Raw genomic sequence first — 19,117 nt, forward strand, 5'->3', positions numbered from 1 at the left:
ACCATTTTGTTGAACCAGATCAGCTCTCAGGGGAGGTCACCATGAGGGGTCTCAGTTCATAAGGGGCCCTTGGCGTCTCAACCTTTGTTGCTTTGCCACCTTCAGCAATGAAGTGTTACTGTCGTAGACGACTCTGACAGTGAATTTTCTGCATCTTGGCCTTTGTCCTTGATTAAGCCAAAGAAGGTGTATTGATTTGACTTGCTATTGAGATTAATAGATCTTACTGTCAATAGCCAAACAACGGATGCTTTGAATTGGAGAAACCTCTGACCTGGGACATTTTTAAAGGAGCTCTCATCATAACAGCTATTTTATTGGTACCTATCAAACTGAAATATGTATACCAAGAAATATAATAGCTGGCTTCCTTTATTTGAGTAAATGAAACTACATAGAAGGTTTGACTAGAGAAAGGTTAGGTAGTTAGATAAGTCAATCAACCTATGATATCATTTAGCTGATATGGCAACTCAATTCTTTGAGGAATTCAAAACAATTTTATCCTCTTGCCTAGGGGGATTAAAAGCAATCTGGAAGCAGGGACTCTGATTTACTCATCTTTGTATTCCCAAGACACCCAAAGGAGTAAAGTAATAGGCACATATTATTTGGAGAGTTAAAAAGAAGCACTTGACACTCATAAATGCATAAAGTTACTTTATTTTAAGTATACATTTAATTTTGAAAAATATAAATGCTAAAATATCTCATCTTCTTCATCTCTTAATTCCATAAAAGTCACAATAGAAAGCTTCATAAAACTGTAAAATACTATGTTGTTATAGGAATTTTAGGCTTTATATTGGAAAAAAATTATTAGTAATATATCGAAATGTTTTCTGTTCTTTATCATTTTGTTCCACCATGTTGATCTACTTCATTTAAAATAAAAAGATGCATCATTTCTCCAAAGTTAATAAAGACTTAAGAGAATAAAAATATCCGAAAGTGCATATTGATTCTGAAAAGTAATGTGTACGAATATGTGCCAGCCATAAAAATGGCCCAAAAGAGGCAACTATTCACTCTTTTCACACTGCAGGGATGGGGCAAAGTTGCTTCTGGCTCTCAGAGTTTCACTGGATGACATTAGCCCTGAGTTGCAATATTGGCCTAGGAAATAGGATTTAGGACTTTTGTATGTACCCACAGAACACAAAGAAATGAGCCGAAATTGGACATATCTACATGTCTGGTCAAAATGCAAATCGGTGTTTGCATTTACCACAAAACTTTATTTCAGGCTGCGATGAAGCTCAATGAAATCATCCCTGAAAACTTCCCAGGCCCTTCAGACAGTCAAGCGCCATAAAATATCATTTGATTGTATTCAACCACTTGGTGCCCCTGGGCATTGTGCTCATGATGTGAAGAGCAGTTGTGAAATATGGAATAAATAAGAAAATCTCATGTTCCTGCACCAAAATTCTTAAGTGGTATGAAGAAAAGGATTGAAGAAAGCTTTGTCCCATCCCTGAACAATGCCAACCTCTGTAATACAGCTCAAATAGTTCTGTTTTTTTTTAAAGATAGTCAGCAGTCAATACAATTCAAGTACTTTAACACAGTTTAAAAAAAAAAAAAGAACCAAAACTTGGAAGACAATCGTTCACTGTATCAAACACCAGTATAGAGCTGATGAGAGATTTACTGTATGTGTGTTGGTGCAGTGCATAAAATAGACACGGCGGAACTACTGAAGGCAGACATTACTCCCCTCCCCCATTTGTGAGGTGGGGGCCAATTAGAGAGCGTTTTTTTTCTGTACTTCTTTAAGCCTCCACCCCCTACCCCCACTCCACAGCTTGACTGGGAGAACCTTCAGGAACACTACTGCCTAGGCACACAAAGTTATCAGGGTTCCAAGTCCTAGTTTTATCCAGTAGAGAAGAGTGACTTTTATCAAGGAAAACAGTGCCTCCAAGAGATTTTCTTTCAAATGCAGAACCAGAGATGTTTTTGCTCCCATAAGGCAGACTCTTGACCTTACTGATCCTTCCTCCGACAAGAAGTCTATGCAACCGTGTGCTTCTGGTTAGCAATTCTCAGTGTACACTTAGTTCTTTACTTCTAACAACTTACATTTCTTTCTCCATATTCACATCGGGGAGGAACACTGTGTAAAATTTTACAGGTGTATTCTGTGTGTCCAGTTTACATAGAAACAAAACCACACAATCTGGTTACTCCTTAAATAATACATAATTTCCGTTAAAATAGAGATAATTTGATGACTCTGTGTAGACCTCTGGTTTTGTTTGTTAACTGCTTCTATTCCTCAGAAGGTTATGATTTTTAAAATACTTCCCTGGATTCCAAAACATTGAAAGGATGTGATACTACTAACTGATCCTTTTAGCTGACATAATGTACTAATCTGCATTTATACTGAGTATCAACCTGTCACTGAATATGGACCATAAGCAGAGGTGCAGTTAGCTTTTAGATCTGCTCCAAGGCAGAAATACTGAGTTAAGTACTTTAAAGAGTTTTTTTGAAAGGAATGGAAAGTGGCATGGATCTTCAAATGTATTGATTCATGATCACAAATTAAATTATTTTATCTAGAGAATTTATAAAACTGAACAAAAATGTCAGTAATTTAATAATATCTTAGGTTAGGCTCAACATATTATGCATGGTTTTTAAACATATAATTGATGCTCCCCTCAGTTAAAAAAGAGAGAAAAACTCCTTATTTTAGGGTAGTAAAAAAAACTAGATACTATAATCACTTCAAGGATGGCTGTAAATATAAACATGATGCCATAATTTGGCGTGAGAGGTTTCAGCAAATAACAGGTAATTTGCCACCTTCATTTGAATGAAAAAATTTCAGGTCACTATGTCTCATTTATATAATTGAAAGTCTTAAGATTATCAGATACTATAAAAGTAACAGCTAGTTCGGAATAATTTTTTATAATCAAAATTTTAAGAGGACAGAATTCTAACTTAATTAACATAAGAATTCGTAGGAGTCAACATTTATATGTGATGAAACCGAAACAAGTGGCTTCATCCTGTTTCTGAGCCCTGCCAACCATCCGTTTTAGTTAGGACATGTCACAGAACATCATCGTGGAAATCCAAAACTGAATCCAATATTTAAGTGTTTTGCATGCAGATTCATAATACATAATTCAACCTATTAAAACATTATATTTAAATAGCATTGTCATTTAGTCAAGATTTTTTCTAATTTTCAAATTATTAATTACTAACACATACATACCCTGAACCTCCCAATCACAAGGAATAACTGCCTTTCTATCCTAACGAACGTGTGAGTCTTATTAAACTGTATAGACATATACCTCTGCAGATCCATCTGTAGTCCTCGCAACACTTTATAGATGTGAAAATGGTCTACTGATACTTCTATGGATTTTATATTATAAGCATGGATTATTTATACTGATGGCTACTGATGCCTGGATAATAAGATAGATTCACCCTCATTTGCACACTGGTAAGCCTCTTGGGCCTCCGATGGATTTGTCATATGTGGTTTGGGTTTTATGAAAACTGACACAAGAGGCTGCATAACTTTGCCCTTCGCCCACCATCTTTCTGTCCCTAACTTTGCACGTGTGTGCACCAGCCACACACAGAGTACATACACAAACACACAAGTATTTCAAAATGAAAAAATATATCTAACAATACTGCATAGGACATTGACATGGTAATACAATTAGCATCTATGCCTGGATACTACTATTATCAAAACATTAGTTATTTCCATTACGTACAAGTTTCTCCCTTCTTCCCCAGTCTCCTTCATAGAACAGATAAATTTCTTTTAAAGAAAGAGAAAAATGGATGCTTAGAAACGCAGTGTTTTTCATCTGATCTAGCCCTCTGGCTTACCCTAAAGATTGTGTATTTGTGTTTATGTGTGTAAAAATCACATTATATACAATACAATTTTTACAGAAAGCCTGGCAGCTACAAATAAGAGGTAGAACTACTCAAAACTATGTTTCCTGCTGCAGGAAAAAATTCATTTTTCTTTACAGTAATTAAAAAAAAGTTTAAAAAATTGACAAAAAATAAGTTGCAGGTTAGGCCCCATAATTTAAACAACAAAATCTTGGAAGAAAAATAGTCTTCAAATGTACTCAACAGATAAGTTCATTAAAGGGTTAAAAAAAGTTGCATAGGAAAAAGGGACATTCCAGTACTTGCTACAATGATGGCAATAGTTTCTCTACAGGAAATAAAGTACCGTTAGTTTCTCTTCTTTTGATAACTCTAGGATTAGGGTTCATAAGCAAGAGCAAGTTAGAATAGCAGCATTTTGCCAGTTCTGGAGAGCTCTATAAGCAAGAAGAAACTCTGTCTGAAGGTCAAGGTTTGTGTTACTAGACAGAGTGACAAGCCAATAAGCACAGCTCCAAAGCTAAAGTGGTAAGTTCCTTCAATACTTGAATAAAAGGTGTTATAAAATCCTTAATACTTTTGCCCTCTGCTTAAAAAGGAAAAGGAGGGTCTGTGCGTGTCTTGCGTGACAGAGGAATTTGGCTGTCAGAGGACACATCTGAACGTACGAGAACAAGGGGACTCTTCAGATGTTGCTTTGAAGGAAAGGTGCACTGTTGTCTTAATTTTATCTTTGCAAGAGAGAAGCAGAGAGAGCACTGTGTTATTCGGCCAATGGCCTAAAACAGAAATGAAACATTAAAAAATACACAACCAGACCAAAAACAAGAACATGAACAATAACAGTTGTTAGTCCGAAGAAAGACAAACAGGTCATAATGTAGTTTCTGTTCCCTTGTTCCTCCAGAAATAATCATTGTCTTCAGGCTCAAGTTCTATTCTGATTTGAGGCACAACTTTTCCTGGAGTTCTAGAAGGACTAGAAGGAAAAAAAAGAAAGGAAACATTAAGTAAATCAGAGTTCCTTCATCATCTGTCCAAAGCATTGTACAGAGGCCAACTGTGCTTTTCTTCTCTTGAAATATGTATCTCCTCTTTCTGTATTAAAAACGTTTTAAATGGGATGGAGGTAGCAATAGAGTCAAGATATTCAAGGAAAAATGTAATAAGCTCTCATACCTAGATTTAAAAAATTAAAAAACAAGAAGGTGGAATGTGAGGTGGGTGATACTGTCAAATTAAAGGACAAAAAGAGTCACATGAAGAAAGTATTCCAGGGTTATACTTTTTTGATAATCGAGTGCAGGACCTGAACTCTCTAGAGCCATGTGAAGAAAGAAGGAAACTCCTGGAGAAGAGCTTCCAGGAGAGGCAGCTACCCCTTAAATTGGAAATAAGGTGGGAAATACTAAGAGCTGACATCGATGCTAGGCTTTACCTAAATGATTCGGAAAGGTTTCAGTATTTCTGAGAGTAAGTAGCATATGTCTCTTAGACAACTTTCTACCAATGAAAACTGGGGCAAGGTTTGATGATTGGGTAATTTATTTAAGATAAATTGTAGAGAGGAAGGAGAACAAGGTGTCCTGCCAGGAACCCGCCATTGACTCCGTTTCTGTGGGGCAATCACCCACAGAACAATGTAAGTAAAAACACTGGGATGCTCTTTACCTTGGCATGCCGAGTGACTGAAGAAAAGGAATTTTATCAGCATGATGTGTGGCGTTCAAGGAATGTTGGTGATCTTTCTCCTGGAACAAAAAAAAAAAAGTCTTTGGTAATCATAAAGAGTAGTCTTTGGTAATACAAAAAAACTAGAGTGAGAATGAAAGCCTCCACAGAAGTTGATGCATCTTTCACAACTGGGAAGAGTAAGAAAGGCAAGTTGAGGGAAGGTCAACAAACACTGTGTGGAGGCCAGAAGTGTTCCAGGAAGAAACCACTGCTGTTCCCCTCGGCAAAGGGTTAGGAGGTGAATCACGTTTAGAGGTGAGAAATAATGCCAGAACACAGGTGGAGGAACTTGAATTCAAAAAGGAAGACTTAACTAAACTCCACTGATAGAACTAAGAAGAAACTAGCCTCGGTTACAAACTATAGGTTGCATGCAGATTGGGCACTAAAGGTGGGAGTGTTTTAATTCCTTAAATTTAATGGGATGGCTAGATTCCAAGATGGTCCCCATGCTCCCTGCCCACTGGTATTCGCATCCTTGTATAATTACTTCCCACAGAGTTGTACCAGAGTTGGTTTGTGTGACCCACAGAATGGATGAGATACTACTTCTGAGATTCAGTTATAAGAGATTGTGGTTTCTGTCTTCGTTTCACACTCTGTGATCACTGGCTCTGATGGAAGCCTTGTCATGCCTGGGCAGCCCTGCGGAGATGCCCACAGGCCAAGGAACTGAAACTTCTTGCCAACTGCCTTGTGAGTGAGTTTGGAAGCAGGTTCCAGTCAAGTCTCTAGACTCAGCCCCATCTGAGAGCTTGACCGCAATCTCACGAGAGACCCGGACCCAGAACCACCCAAATCAGCCACTCTTACATTTCAGAATATCAGGAACTACATTAGAAGATACGTGTTTGTTGTTTTCAGCTGCTAAATTGTGTAGTAATTTGTTACACAGTAGTAAATAACATACACGTATTTTCATAAATAGTTATTCATTCCAAACTTTTCCTGGTTAGCTATTACGGAAGTTGAAGTGGCATTGTCAAAGAGAAGTACGAATGCATCCAGTGTCTTCTTTCCTGTAGCAGATCAGTCGACTTTGAGGTGCATCTGGACCTAAAACAACACATTTTCTTCAAATGAGAACCCTGAGTGGACATTAGTTTGGAGGCAATTGCTCCTGGCTATTGGAAAAGCTTGAGATGTACTCACTAATGTTTCTATGGATGTTTTCCTCTTTTCAAGGGGGCTTATTAATTACAAAAGAAACGGTGAAATATCAGAAGTCACTATACCTCGGCCATCCAGCTCTTACCGGGGGGGGGGGGGGGGGGGGGGGGGGGGGGGTGTATAACAGTACAGTTACAAATCTGATTTTGAAATAGCAGAGGGGGAATGAGGAAATTAGGAAGAAAATGCACAACTCTTGTAATTTATACCTAAAAAGTCCTGTTGATATGTTATGATTGCCAATTAAATTTAAAATAACAAATTGTTCCAAATTCTCAATATTAACAACTGATTCAGTGATCATTGAGAGACCACGTTGCAATTTCCCTTTTGAGCTGGTCTGGTAACTGGTTGAGTCCTAAGGAAGACAAACAGTAACAGACAGTGAGGTAGTCCTGTAAGCTGCAATTCTAAATATCAGCCAAAAAAAGAAAAATCAATGAAAATAGGGTTATGAGTTTAGCAACTGAAGGAAACTGGTGATAACTTGGATCAGAGAAAAAACTACTAAAAAAACTTAAAGGGGTACGGGTAAAAGGAAGAAAAGGGAAGCTTGGAGAATGTAAAAATGAAGTATTTCAAAATAATTAAGTATAAATCGCCACAGAGAAAAGAAGAAAATACAGGGAAAGTTAATGCAAACGATAGTTCTAAAGGTTTTTTTCTCTGCAAGTGCAAATCATATTAAGGCAGGCAAGCGAGAGGTTAGTTCTACTCACTGTCGGAAGGTTTGCTATCACTTAGGAAAGGTTGTTGTTCCATGATGTCCATTGGAATTTTTATACTTGGAACTTTTTCTGAGTATGGGCAGTCAGACTGTGAAAGAAATTTATAACACTTTTAAGAAAGGTGTAACCATACAGTCCTCTTTACCTTCCAGAATTGATTAAGCTGATCCTGTTATTGTTTACACTGTCCTAAGGAGAAAAGCCTTAGAGCTAATCATTCCCACTTTGCTAGCTTTTCAAATTCTACACTATCAATCTACCTTGCATTTGTTTTTCTCCCTTTGGAGTTGATGGGACTGAGTCAATTAAAACTCAAACTGCACCAAATGGAAATCAATACAAATTGGACCAACTGGAAAGCTTTTCATAGCTGGATTCCCAATCAGCAAATATTTATGGGTTTGGTGTATTGTGTACACTTAGAAAATGACTTAACATTTCTCAGTGTAAATTTCCTCATCTGTAAAGTAGGAACAAAGATATATACTATAAATAGCAGTTATGGCAAGGAAGGATAAGTATGCATGATTAATCAAAATGATCAATTATAGAAAACACCCCAAATTAACTACACTCCCACTTTAGGGTGGGAATGGGGATACTACACTGTGTAAAAAAATCCAGAACAAATCTTTACATAAAAAAACATCATTTTGACAGTCCTTTCAAAAGGCTACTGGGATAAGCTGTGTGTGTGTGTGTGTGTGTGTGTGTGTGTGTGTGTTAAACAAACGTCACCTTTTTCCTAGCACTAATTACAGACTCCTATTGGAGCATCTGTATTTCTGTGAAATGGTCTCCTACAGAAAAAAAATGGGCATTTTATTTTTCAACTTAATCACCCAATTGCAAGAGGATCCGAGATTGACTAGACTCTGAGACTGACTACCACAATTTTGTAAAAAGACACTAAACTCCAATTCCCTTGCATTATTGAAGGGTTACAGAGAAGTAATCCAAAATCATGTCCAAGCCCCAATGCAAAGGTAAGTACAATACCAGAGACCTCTGACTGAGAGCTCACTCAAACGTAGATCATAGGAGGCGAGGTTACCTGCATTTGTACATGTTAGCCTTAACATTACATAAAACTGAGTTATCTCACATTTAAATCCTGGAGTGTCAATAACAAATCAAATACATTTTATAGAATTACTAAGCAAACAATTTTATCTATGAGATCAGAGGTTGGAGTTCTTTAGATGTGATGGGCTTTTTTTGTTGGGTTTTAAAAGTCATGTTAACATTTTCAGTGTATCAATAGTTTAAAAAATGTTTCAGCCCTGGCTGGTGTAGCTCAGTGGATTGAGCACGGGCCTGTGAAGCAAAAGGTTGCCAGTTTGATTCCCAGTCAGGGCACATGCCTGGATTGCAGGCCGGGTCCCCAGTAGAGGACACATGGGAGGCAACTGCACATTGATGTTTCTCTCCCACTTTTTCTCCTTCCCTTCCCCCTCTCTAAAAATAAATAAATAATAAAATATATTTTTTAAATGTTTCAGAAAATACAAAACAAAAAACCCTAAAGAGAGAAAATAAAGGGCAAAGGAAGGTGAAGACTAGCATGTGACGTGGCCAGGCAAGCATTCTTGGAACTCAGCCACACCTCTCACAAGAGGGGTCAAAAAACTCAATGTTTCACGTTTGTTTCTTTAACGAGCTTTACTTTGGAATTTCGGAAAGTGCCTCACATCGTCATTGTCACTGTCCAGACTCCCTTTCTTCTTTTTTTTTTTCTTTTCATCTTCCTTCTTTTTCTTGTCCTTTTCTGGAATGACATCATCGAGGAAGCTGAGGTCATGCTGGGAGAAGAGGTAGTCCATGCCTTTTCTGACAGCTACAAGTGCCAAGATCTGGAAGAACAAATATGAAAAATATGAAAGAAACCAAGTCAGATGAAGTCATCACAATATAAATACTATCCTGTCAAAGGCGGTTGAAACCTATTCTACATAAGACTGGAAGACGATGGAGCTAAGCTCACTGACATGGGCTTATATTTAGAGCACCATAAACATTTTCTTCAGGGAGAAAATTGGCTCATAAAAGTTTTGATTGAAACTCACTTTGTTTTGTTCACCAAAATGTGTAGTCAAATTCACTTAGAACTTCAATGTGAAAGGATTAGTTTTTAAACTATTTTCTTCCATGTCTGCTTTTCAATAAAATAACTAAAAAGTTAAAGGACCAAATAGCCTGCATTTGATTTGTAATTATTCAATATTAAAACATTGTACAAGGTTTTAAAAAATCAAGAAAATCTGTGCAACATACAACACACGAAGACGTCTTCAAAGTATTAATAATCAGCAGTAGTTGAATATGCATAGACCATTTAAGCTACTGGGTAACTTCAAAAACTACCATTAACTGAATACTTACCCTGTTTTAGATGCTGTACTAAAGCCTTAGGCAGTATTTTCTCATTTATTCCCACAACAAACCCAAAGAGTAAACACCAAGATATCCATTTCACAGCTGAGGAAAGTGAAGCTTAGAGACATAAGTACGTCATCTAAGATCACCAAGCCAGAATAAGGAAGAGTATAAAGGGGCCCAGAAGTCTGCCTCTAAAATTGGTATTCTCAAAGTCCCTATCTTTGATTCTCTGAGTAACTCTTGAAGATCAACTTCTGCAGGTACTTTAAAGATGTCCTTGCTCAACAGCAGAACGTGTGTGCACTAGGGAATAAGGGGCACGACTCTGCTTCCAATAAACAGTGGTCTTGATCTGTGTCCTCTCCAGATACCGGTTTCTTCATTTCCTAGGGAAATTAATACATCTGACCTACTGACATTACATGATTGTTTTGTGATCAAATAAAAGCCCTCAAAAGATAAAAAATGCTTCATCGAGGTAACACTTTTCTTTATTATTTAGCACAAGTAATAAGTGATTTGCTGAATATATTTCAAATCCACCCAAGTCTCACTGTTTTTTCCTAGCTTTAGCAAAACTAATAAATAGGCAGATTATACCAATAGGCAAATGGGAGTCATTTCTCACATTCAGTGTGTTTTCCAGTAAGTTAATAGAGTTTAAGAGAGGGGTTGGGGCACTGGGTGAAAAAGTGAAGGGATTAGGAAGTACAGATTGGTAGTTACAAAATAGTCATGGGGATGTAAAGTACAGTATAGGAAATATAATCAATAATATATTGTAAAAACTATGTGTGATGCTGGGTGGGTATAGAAATATCAGAGGGAATATTTAATAAAGTATATGATTGTCTATATACTTTAGACACCTGTATATTGTACACCTGAAACTAATATACAATATTGAATGTAAACTATAACTGAAATTATTTTTAAAAATAAAAGAAAAAGAAAAAAGAAAGAAAAAAGATACACGGATTATCAAGAAAATATATCTGACTCTACAAATATCACTAGTACTTTATACCATTTTTCCTGCTTCCCTGGAAAAAAAAAACAATTATAAACCACAAATACCCCTAAAGCAAAATAAGAATCCTGGCTAAGAGAATTTTTATAAAAAAATCAAATATGGTTTGTGTATGGAAATTCTGTTTTCAAAGCCATAGGGTGACAGAGCAGACATGAGGCTGGCCTGTGACTTGTTTCAAGGGTATGGGTGTGCCTGTTCTTGCAAGGAAGGGAAAGCTATGGGAAAGTATAAAATTCAACCCTGAAACCAAGTGCAGAGCTAGCGTGTTCTTTTCCTCTTTCTTTCACTTGTGATTCAGAGGGCAATGTCGGTTATTTCACCGTGTTTCTCATCATTTCATAGCAAGGATAAAGGACTTAGCAGGACACACACTAGCAAGAACTTCAAAAACTAAACTTGCTCCATTCTTTCTAATTCTAACTTTCCTAAGTTGCCCAATTTGTTCACTGTTATTTGGACTGAAATGTGTCATACTCTGTTAGACCGATTCTGTTGTACAACAGTATTTTAAAAATAATTAATGTGTACTGGTGTCTGCTATGTGCCAGGTATTATGCTATATATTTGATATTCATTACTAATGCTCGGAATAACAATAACGATGCATTCCCCATTTTAGTGATAAGTTAATGACAGCTGAGGGAGGTTGACTACCAGCAGGAACCAGGACTGGTATCTAAACTCAGCTTAGTCTGACTCTGCGGTCCAGTGTAGACATCACACACATAGGAGCTTCAGTTACAATTGAGCAAATCAAAGTGACTCGGTCAAAGCTGGAAAAACTTGGAACCACACATAAAAGACAGTTGTCTTCCATATTACAATAACCACATGACACAGGTATGACCTCCTGGATATGTTCAAGGAAAGGAGTCCCTACCATGACTGGAAAAATGATAGCAGCCACAGTTGACTTGAGAATCCAGAGCAGGGCTAAACACAGCACCTGCAGGAAAGTGAACAGGTGGACTCTGCGCAGAGGGACGTGGCGCAGGTAGATAAAGTCAGGCTGATGCTTCAGAGGCATCAGAAGCAGCTTCAGACGATCCATGAACTGGGGAGGAGAGGGGAAGAGAGCACAAGTGCATTACTTCGAGAGCTGATACACAAAGTCACTTCCATTATGCCTAACAATCCACTATTGAGTTATATTCTGCAATTTGGGCGAGAAGTGTCTTCTTCAGAGGACAGTGTTCATGGAGTGTAGAAATTTGGTCTATCACCGTTAGACACTGTATGACTTCTGACTTTCTTTATTACTTTGCAGGAATGTTATGCAGATATATGAGACAAAGTGGCCACCAAGAATAAAGTCACAAAGCAAATATAAATCCTAGATTCTCACCTCCTGCTTTCTATTCATACTATCTGAGTCTTGGGAGAGATGATCTTGTAGCTTTTTGAATAATGATACGATGAAGTAAGACACCTAACTCAAGTATCTTACTCTAGCTTTGTCGTAAGAGGAGTAAGACACCTAACTCAAGTATCTTACTCTAGCTTTACCTGCGAGAGGAGGAGATGCAGCTATGCATCATTTACATGTCAGGGATGTTTCAAGGATATAAAGAAGTAGACAACTTGAAAATGGGAATGCACTGGTATTTCCATAAATTCCACATTATCTATGGCATAACATAACTAATACATTCAGCAATGCATTACCATTTTTTAAGAGAAAAGTCAGATGAATATTGAGTTTCAGTGTCAACAACTAGATATTTGAGTCCCAGAGAGGCTCTCACACTGTCATGTATGAAGAGGTATTAAAATGACTGCTGAGCACCCATGTGCCAGGTGCTGTGCTTCAAAGAATAACAGTTGAGCTTACATTATGGATGATGTTAAGGATGATATGTTAGTGTCTATCATAGGATCTTTCAGATGAAAGAGGCTCAGTACATAACTGCTGAATTAAATTATGTAGTAAGAACTCTGAAGTAAAACCTCTGCTTTATTTCTGGAGAGAAAGGAGATGTGTAAAAGTAGACTACCACAGATAATAATCTCAGAAGTGATTTCCTAGCTAAAAGGTTTTCTTTCTTCCTCCACGGCTATTTTTAACAGGTTGGGGGCCTTGCTGCTTACAAAGACTGGGTTACAAAATTTCTTGCTAAATCAAATCTTGCCAAAGTTCTAAAAGAGGAAGAATCAAGAGAAAAGTAAGGAAAACAGAAAAGGCAATAGGTTCAACAGCACCACAGAATTTTAAAAATCTACCAACTTTCCCTTCAGCAAAGGATTCTTCCCATCTTTATAAAATTGACTTTTCTCTTCTATTGAATAAACATGAACTAAACTCTAAGCAGCAACTAAGCACCTAAAATGCATGAAGTCAAATTTCTTACCTAGATGGGCATATATAAGCCAAACAAAATTAAGGGCTAGTACTCTGAAGGTCATATTAATTTCATATTCTTCCACTTAGAATAATAAAGAATATGTACAATACCAGGTACAAATGAAGTATGTTTATACATTTATCTTTCCAAAAGTTTTCTGGGCACAAATAAACCCACATTGATATTCACCTAGTCTAATCCATGAAGAATCAATCACCTTGTATTTTGTAACAAATACCCAAATAATGAGGAACTCTACCCAACAGGCCTAAATAGGGAAAAATAAAAGGGCCTTTTCTCTTTTGGGGAGTCTGGCCACTTGCCCAGCTCCATCTGACTCTAAACCCAAATTAATCTAAATTCAATAAATGAAAGTAAGAACTATTATGGAGGGGTTTAAATAAATTCTTAGGATGTTCACGGAACATGCAGTCTTTTCCCATTAAAACATTGCTAAGTGCTAAATCAGGCTACAATTAACAAGGTGCCAGAGAGCGGCAGAAGCACTTCCAGTTTCCTCATGCCAATTAAAGTAAAACTCAATTGAAAGCCAAAGTCCCTTACAAAGTTTTCCCCAGTGATTTTTATAAAAGGGGCCAGTTCTTACCAAAGTTGCGAATAGCTGAAAATTTCAACAGAAGTCACACATTAACTATACTGACTTTATTATTTTTTTTATTGGTTCAAAACTTTTGATCATTGAGTTCAGTCATGTGAAAAGTACATCAAATAAGAATAGCCTGCTCTTCGTGTGGGGTCAAGGCAGGTGGATAAATAGTATCTCAAAGAGCACAGTGAAGGGGCTGCTTTCCTCTTTGGGACAAAAATAAAGAAAGAAGAAAAGGAAAGAAGAGAGAAAGGAAGAGGGGGAGGACGGTGGGAGGGAGGGAAGAAAGGAAGGTGGACCATATGTATCTTACCTTCCTGGTCAAATGACCTTTAATGGCCTATTTTAAGAACAGGTAAGTATGCTAACATAGTTAAAACAAGCTAAATTTGTTAATTAATTCATAAAATGAAAAAAATGGATTCATAAAATTCATAAAAAGAAAAAGTGAAAAATAAATGCACTTTTAAAACTTGACAAATAACACTTTCCTTAAGGATCTCTTACTGGACTAGCCTAACTCCTGGGAAAATACGATGATCCTTAGATTGCTGCAGAAAACCTACCTGGACACCATTGAGGGATGCCACCCCCATATACAGGAACACACCATAGAGCACAGGCATGGGGATAAACTGGGAAGGAAAAACAATGGAGACAGGTCAAACATAGTACTAGTAAAGACAATAATGGGGAGGGATAGTCTGACTAAAAGCTGCATCTCAAACTAAAAGATAGGACATAATAATGCAGTGTGCTTTACTAATCACCGATTAACTTGTAAGCCCTTTGTACTGGAAATAAATGGAAGGTGAAGGAGACTTTCCATTTCCATTTGGTGCCCATTTGAATTTTTTTACAATGATCATATATGACCTTAGTAAACCTTTTTAACCGGGAGAAATGTTTGTTTCCCTTTCTGCTTAAAAGGAATGGCTATGCAAACCAGATGCTTGTCTGGACTCGGAGACATTGAGAGAGAGGTGGAGGTCACCTGGCTCCAGAGACCGAGCTCTTTTCCCAGCAGTCTGTTGATTTTTTTCCTCAATAATTTTTACCAACTGATCTATCACCTTGGTGTCTGAGTGCTTCTTTCCATTAAGAAAACATCAAACGACTGTCCCCTTTCTTCGTCCCAGGAATATTGAGAACTAACTAATGAGAACACTGCTTGAGAGGAACATCAAGCATCTGGAAGCAATTACACACAGGGCTTCATAAACAGCTTTAGAACTGAATTGGCACGTTTCATGTTTTAATTAGCAGGAGTCTTTTTTACATTAATAAATAGTGTTTTAACAATGGGAAGTCCACTGTGATGTTCCTGTTTTGTCTACTCCTGGACCTTTGAAATGCCCCTAGTACTACAGAAATGAAGCAAGTCAAGGATGACTCTTTCTGAGAAGTCTCCTAGCTGGACTACAAAAGGTTCTCAAGCTTCTTTTGCAAAGGAGCTCAAGTAATTTCGGGAGGTTTCAAAGCTGAAGTACTAAAACCACAATCAGTTAAGTCCAATCATACTTAAACTACATAAAGGAGGCTATTGTAGGCCAGAAAGCAGTATGACTTAAGAGTAATTTTTAAGGAACTATTGCATGTGTTCAGTGAAGCACAATTTCCATCAGCCTTTCTTTGTGATTACCTAAAACAGTTCTGTATCCAAGACCCTTGAACCACTATTGGAGAAATAGTAACTTCCCAAATGTCACGACTGTCTCCAAATGTTACTGGTTAGTTGTAGGGATTGTTAAGTTTATATGGAATAAATATACTTATTTCTATGAAACATCACATGCTTCTAAAAAGACACTAACAATTTCCATACAGGTAATTTGACCTTCAGCTCAAAGGAAAATTCTTGACCGTGAGGGACAGTGTGAGTGGCAGGGAAGCCACATGTGCTGTGATACCCAACAGTCACCACAAAGAGGTGGACTCATCCCACTCAAACCACTAGGGATGTGACCTGTGCCTTTACTGCTTTTGGAATGTGCAGGTTTCCATTCCTTACTATCACTGTGCAATTTTACCAAAAATAAAAATGAAACTAACAATGTCTCCATTCTCTAACTTTGACACATTCCTTAATTTTTAAATAAAGTATCTTCTTTAGGCAAGGGCACTTCCATTCTTCCTTAATATAGGATGATTTCCTTCTTGTCATTTTATTTCTAACATCTCAAGAAGAAAAGAAAGGTAGAAGGTGGAACAGAGAATTACAGATCATGAGAAACTGCAGGAGTTACTTTTCGTCTGTAAAGTGTTTTCCAGGCTCCAAAGAAAGTAATCGCGAAGGTGATCCTGGCCTATGAGCACCCCTCACCTAAGTGTAGCTAATATTATCTCAACTGCAGTTCTAATGCAATGCAAAGGCAAGTTGTGCCTTGTTGCTTAGGTCTATTGTTTCTGAACTTTTGATGACAGACAGTACTGACTCTGTTGCAAAATAAAACCAGGAGGCATCAGTAACTCAAAATGGCATGGGGTACAGGTAGGAAAATAGCTTTAGGTATGAAGATATTTTTCAAAATCATCCCTTGTCGAAAAGGAAACAGTACATACAAGGAAGGCTATTAATGAGATTTGTAGACAACTTCACCGTGATACCAATGCCTAGTGAAATTTACCATTTTCTTTGCAAAAATGCAGTACCTCAATAAAAATCTTCCAGTTTGAAGATCTTGGTGAAATTTAATAGAATTCCTGGGTTAGAGGATATTTTTTATTGGATTTGGTTATGAGTCACATCAGAAGGTCAGTCTTTAAAAATTCATCACAATACAATCATTCATCACAATAGAAGTTTCCGAAAGGAAGGAAAGAAGGATGTGTTTTTGAAAGATAGGATCCCATTTTAAATTAAAATAACATAAAAGAAATAGTAATACATAGCAGGTAGACATTTCTACAAAGCAAGACAGGAGAAATTAAAACACAAGATATAATAGGTGTATATTGCCAAATGATAAAATTATGCAAAAAATTATATAATCAATTATATCCAGAAAACCAAAAATATAATTATAAATAATTATAATGACTTTAATAAACATAAAAATGAAGAAATCAGTGGTTGATTCTACAAGCAGATAGAATAATGAAACTGAGATGAAGTCAATAAAGATGATTATATTCAGACTAGGTCATATTCAGACTATGTCAGTGAAATTTTCAAATTCTTGGGATTATCATTCCACTCTTTTTCATTTATCCCTTCCTTTGATTTTCTGATAATGTTAAATTATTTCCATAAGAAAAAATGCAATAATAAGAAAGGTTATTACAGTCATTCACAGCACAGACCTCAGTACAGGAGTGAGGCCTCCCGGGAGAACAATAGAGGGGGGTGTGTGTGTGTGTGTGTGTGTGTGTGAGAGAGAGAGAGAGAGAGAGAGGCAGAGAGACAGAGAGACAGAGAGACAAGCACTGAATTAACTCCCAATTAAGAGCATGGGCACTGAAATCAGACCTGGGTTCCAATTCTCGCTCTGCCTGTTGTGGAACGTGGAGAAAATGATCAACTTCTCTTACTCTCGGTATTCTCATCTGTGTAAGCGGTTATGCTAAAGATTAGATAGCACAAAACATCTAGCTCAGGGCCTGGCAGATAATCCTCAACAAATGATAAATATGGCATTGATGTCATCATCATCAGGACCTTCACCAGCAACTCAAAAACCTGCAACTGCAAAGCGCAGTTCTCTTTGGCCCCTCTGTGGTGGGAGCGGGGTGTATGGGGAGGGGCACGGGGCAGGGGTATAGTCCAGAAGGATGGCTGCAAAGATCAGACTTGAGCCTTGGTTTTAAACTCTACAATATTGCTCTTCCAACTATAACAGCTGGCTTTAGGAGCATGTTATTAAAATAATGTTCTAATGCCCTTAAGCCTTAAAAATCTGGGCTAGTAAGAAAGGTGTTGACTTTCCCATCAGTACACAGTAAGTCCTTGGTAATAATGGCTTATGCGAAATTTTCTCACTGATAACACTCCAGGTGTTAATATTGAAAGTCGATGTCATAGATAATACATGGAGAGGATCAAGAGAAGATGTACCAATTTTGACAGTTGAAGACAACACTGTTTCTCAACCAGCGAAAATACTAAACTTTTTAAGAAAACAGAAATATAATGCTGCTTTATGAACTTTCAGCAAAGCAAGGGGCAGATGCACAGGCTTATACACTGCTCTCCTTGAAGAGAAGTGTCTTCCTGCAGTGCTTCTCACATTTTGCGGGGGGAGTGACTGTTACTGATTGTGACAAAGCCATCATTTGCCTCACAAAGTCCCTTTCCCTTGAGTCTGATCCTTCCTAGAAGACCGTCTAAGGGAGTACTGAGCAGGACTCTCCTGACCAGAGCAGAGCCTCCCTTGTACCCTGTCCAAAAAGTGGAAGCACAAGGATCCAGAGATGCCAAGGACACCCAAATCCTCTGTCAAACAGACTGGGAATGCTGCAGTTTGGGGTTGTTTTCTTTTTTTTTTTTTTTTGAGATACACCTTCCACCTTGCATGCCTATTTTGGTTTACTTGAACCTCTTTATAAAGTACGTTCCTCTAAGGGTCAGCTACAGGAACATGTGAAGGAGCTCTCCAACCTGCATTGATTTTGTGATGACATCCTACACACTTATTTTAGCCTTTGTCTTGGAGCATGTTCCTGTGTGAACAGAAGTCAGTAGCAGAAAGATTTGGGTGAGGTACACTGCCATGGTTCCACTACTTGAAAACTGATGGCATTAGACTGGAGGCATCACTCCCATTGGACAAGACACAGTAGATGCAAATCTGCAGAAACTCACACTCCTTGTAAATAAGGAATCCAACATGACAGAAAAGATGGATGACAATCTTCGCCAAAGCCCTGAGCTTCCTCCTTGGAAACTGACAAGACTTAAATTGACTCCAGCAGAAGAATAAAGCAATTCCTTACAATGGCTGTCACCCTGACAGACATCGTGCTTTGTGTCCCAAGTCATATGACTGTGGCACTAATCTTTTATACTGAAGTGTGCGAAGACAAAGAGAAAATGTCATTAATTGGTATGAGGATGACTTCTAAAGCAAGAGAACCTTTCTATGACTTCTGTTTTTTTATATTAGAAAACGTGTGTGGTAGCTTGGCAATGCACTTTAAATGCCATCAAAATAAATACTAAATGAACTTGGAGAAAAAAAGCACACATTGTAATATATATATATATATATATATATATATATATACACCTGCCTTAATC

At 37.5% G+C, this 19,117-nt stretch overlaps 1 protein-coding gene and 1 pseudogene across 5 annotated transcripts in view; one reads left to right on the forward strand and one right to left on the reverse strand.

Annotated features, from left to right (window-relative positions):
• Positions 1-870: 870 nt before the first annotated feature.
• The window catches only part of SLC4A4 (solute carrier family 4 member 4), a 365,009-nt gene continuing 346,762 nt past the window's right edge, over positions 871-19,117 (reverse strand). For 4 of the 5 annotated variants that reach the window (XM_037063447.1, XM_037063446.1, XM_037063448.1 and 1 more), the window contains 6 exons: positions 14,448-14,516; positions 11,813-11,986; positions 9,212-9,373; positions 7,512-7,608; positions 5,560-5,639; positions 871-4,867 (listed from right to left, as the gene is read on the reverse strand). In XM_037063447.1, the coding sequence (XP_036919342.1) occupies positions 5,596-5,639; positions 7,512-7,608; positions 9,212-9,373; positions 11,813-11,986; positions 14,448-14,516 (546 nt within the window). In that variant the 3' untranslated portion in view covers positions 871-4,867; positions 5,560-5,595. The remainder of the gene's footprint in view (positions 4,868-5,559; positions 5,640-7,511; positions 7,609-9,211; positions 9,374-11,812; positions 11,987-14,447; positions 14,517-19,117) is intronic. The other variant, XM_037063449.1, reaches the window with a different exon arrangement.
• LOC118999113 (metaxin-3-like) lies at positions 16,357-18,761 on the forward strand (annotated as a pseudogene).

The sequence above is a fragment of the Sturnira hondurensis genome, unplaced genomic scaffold, assembly GCF_014824575.4.
Source record: "Sturnira hondurensis isolate 20B ecotype Veracruz unplaced genomic scaffold, ASM1482457v3 Scaffold0014584, whole genome shotgun sequence".
Lineage (NCBI taxonomy): Eukaryota > Metazoa > Chordata > Mammalia > Chiroptera > Phyllostomidae > Sturnira > Sturnira hondurensis.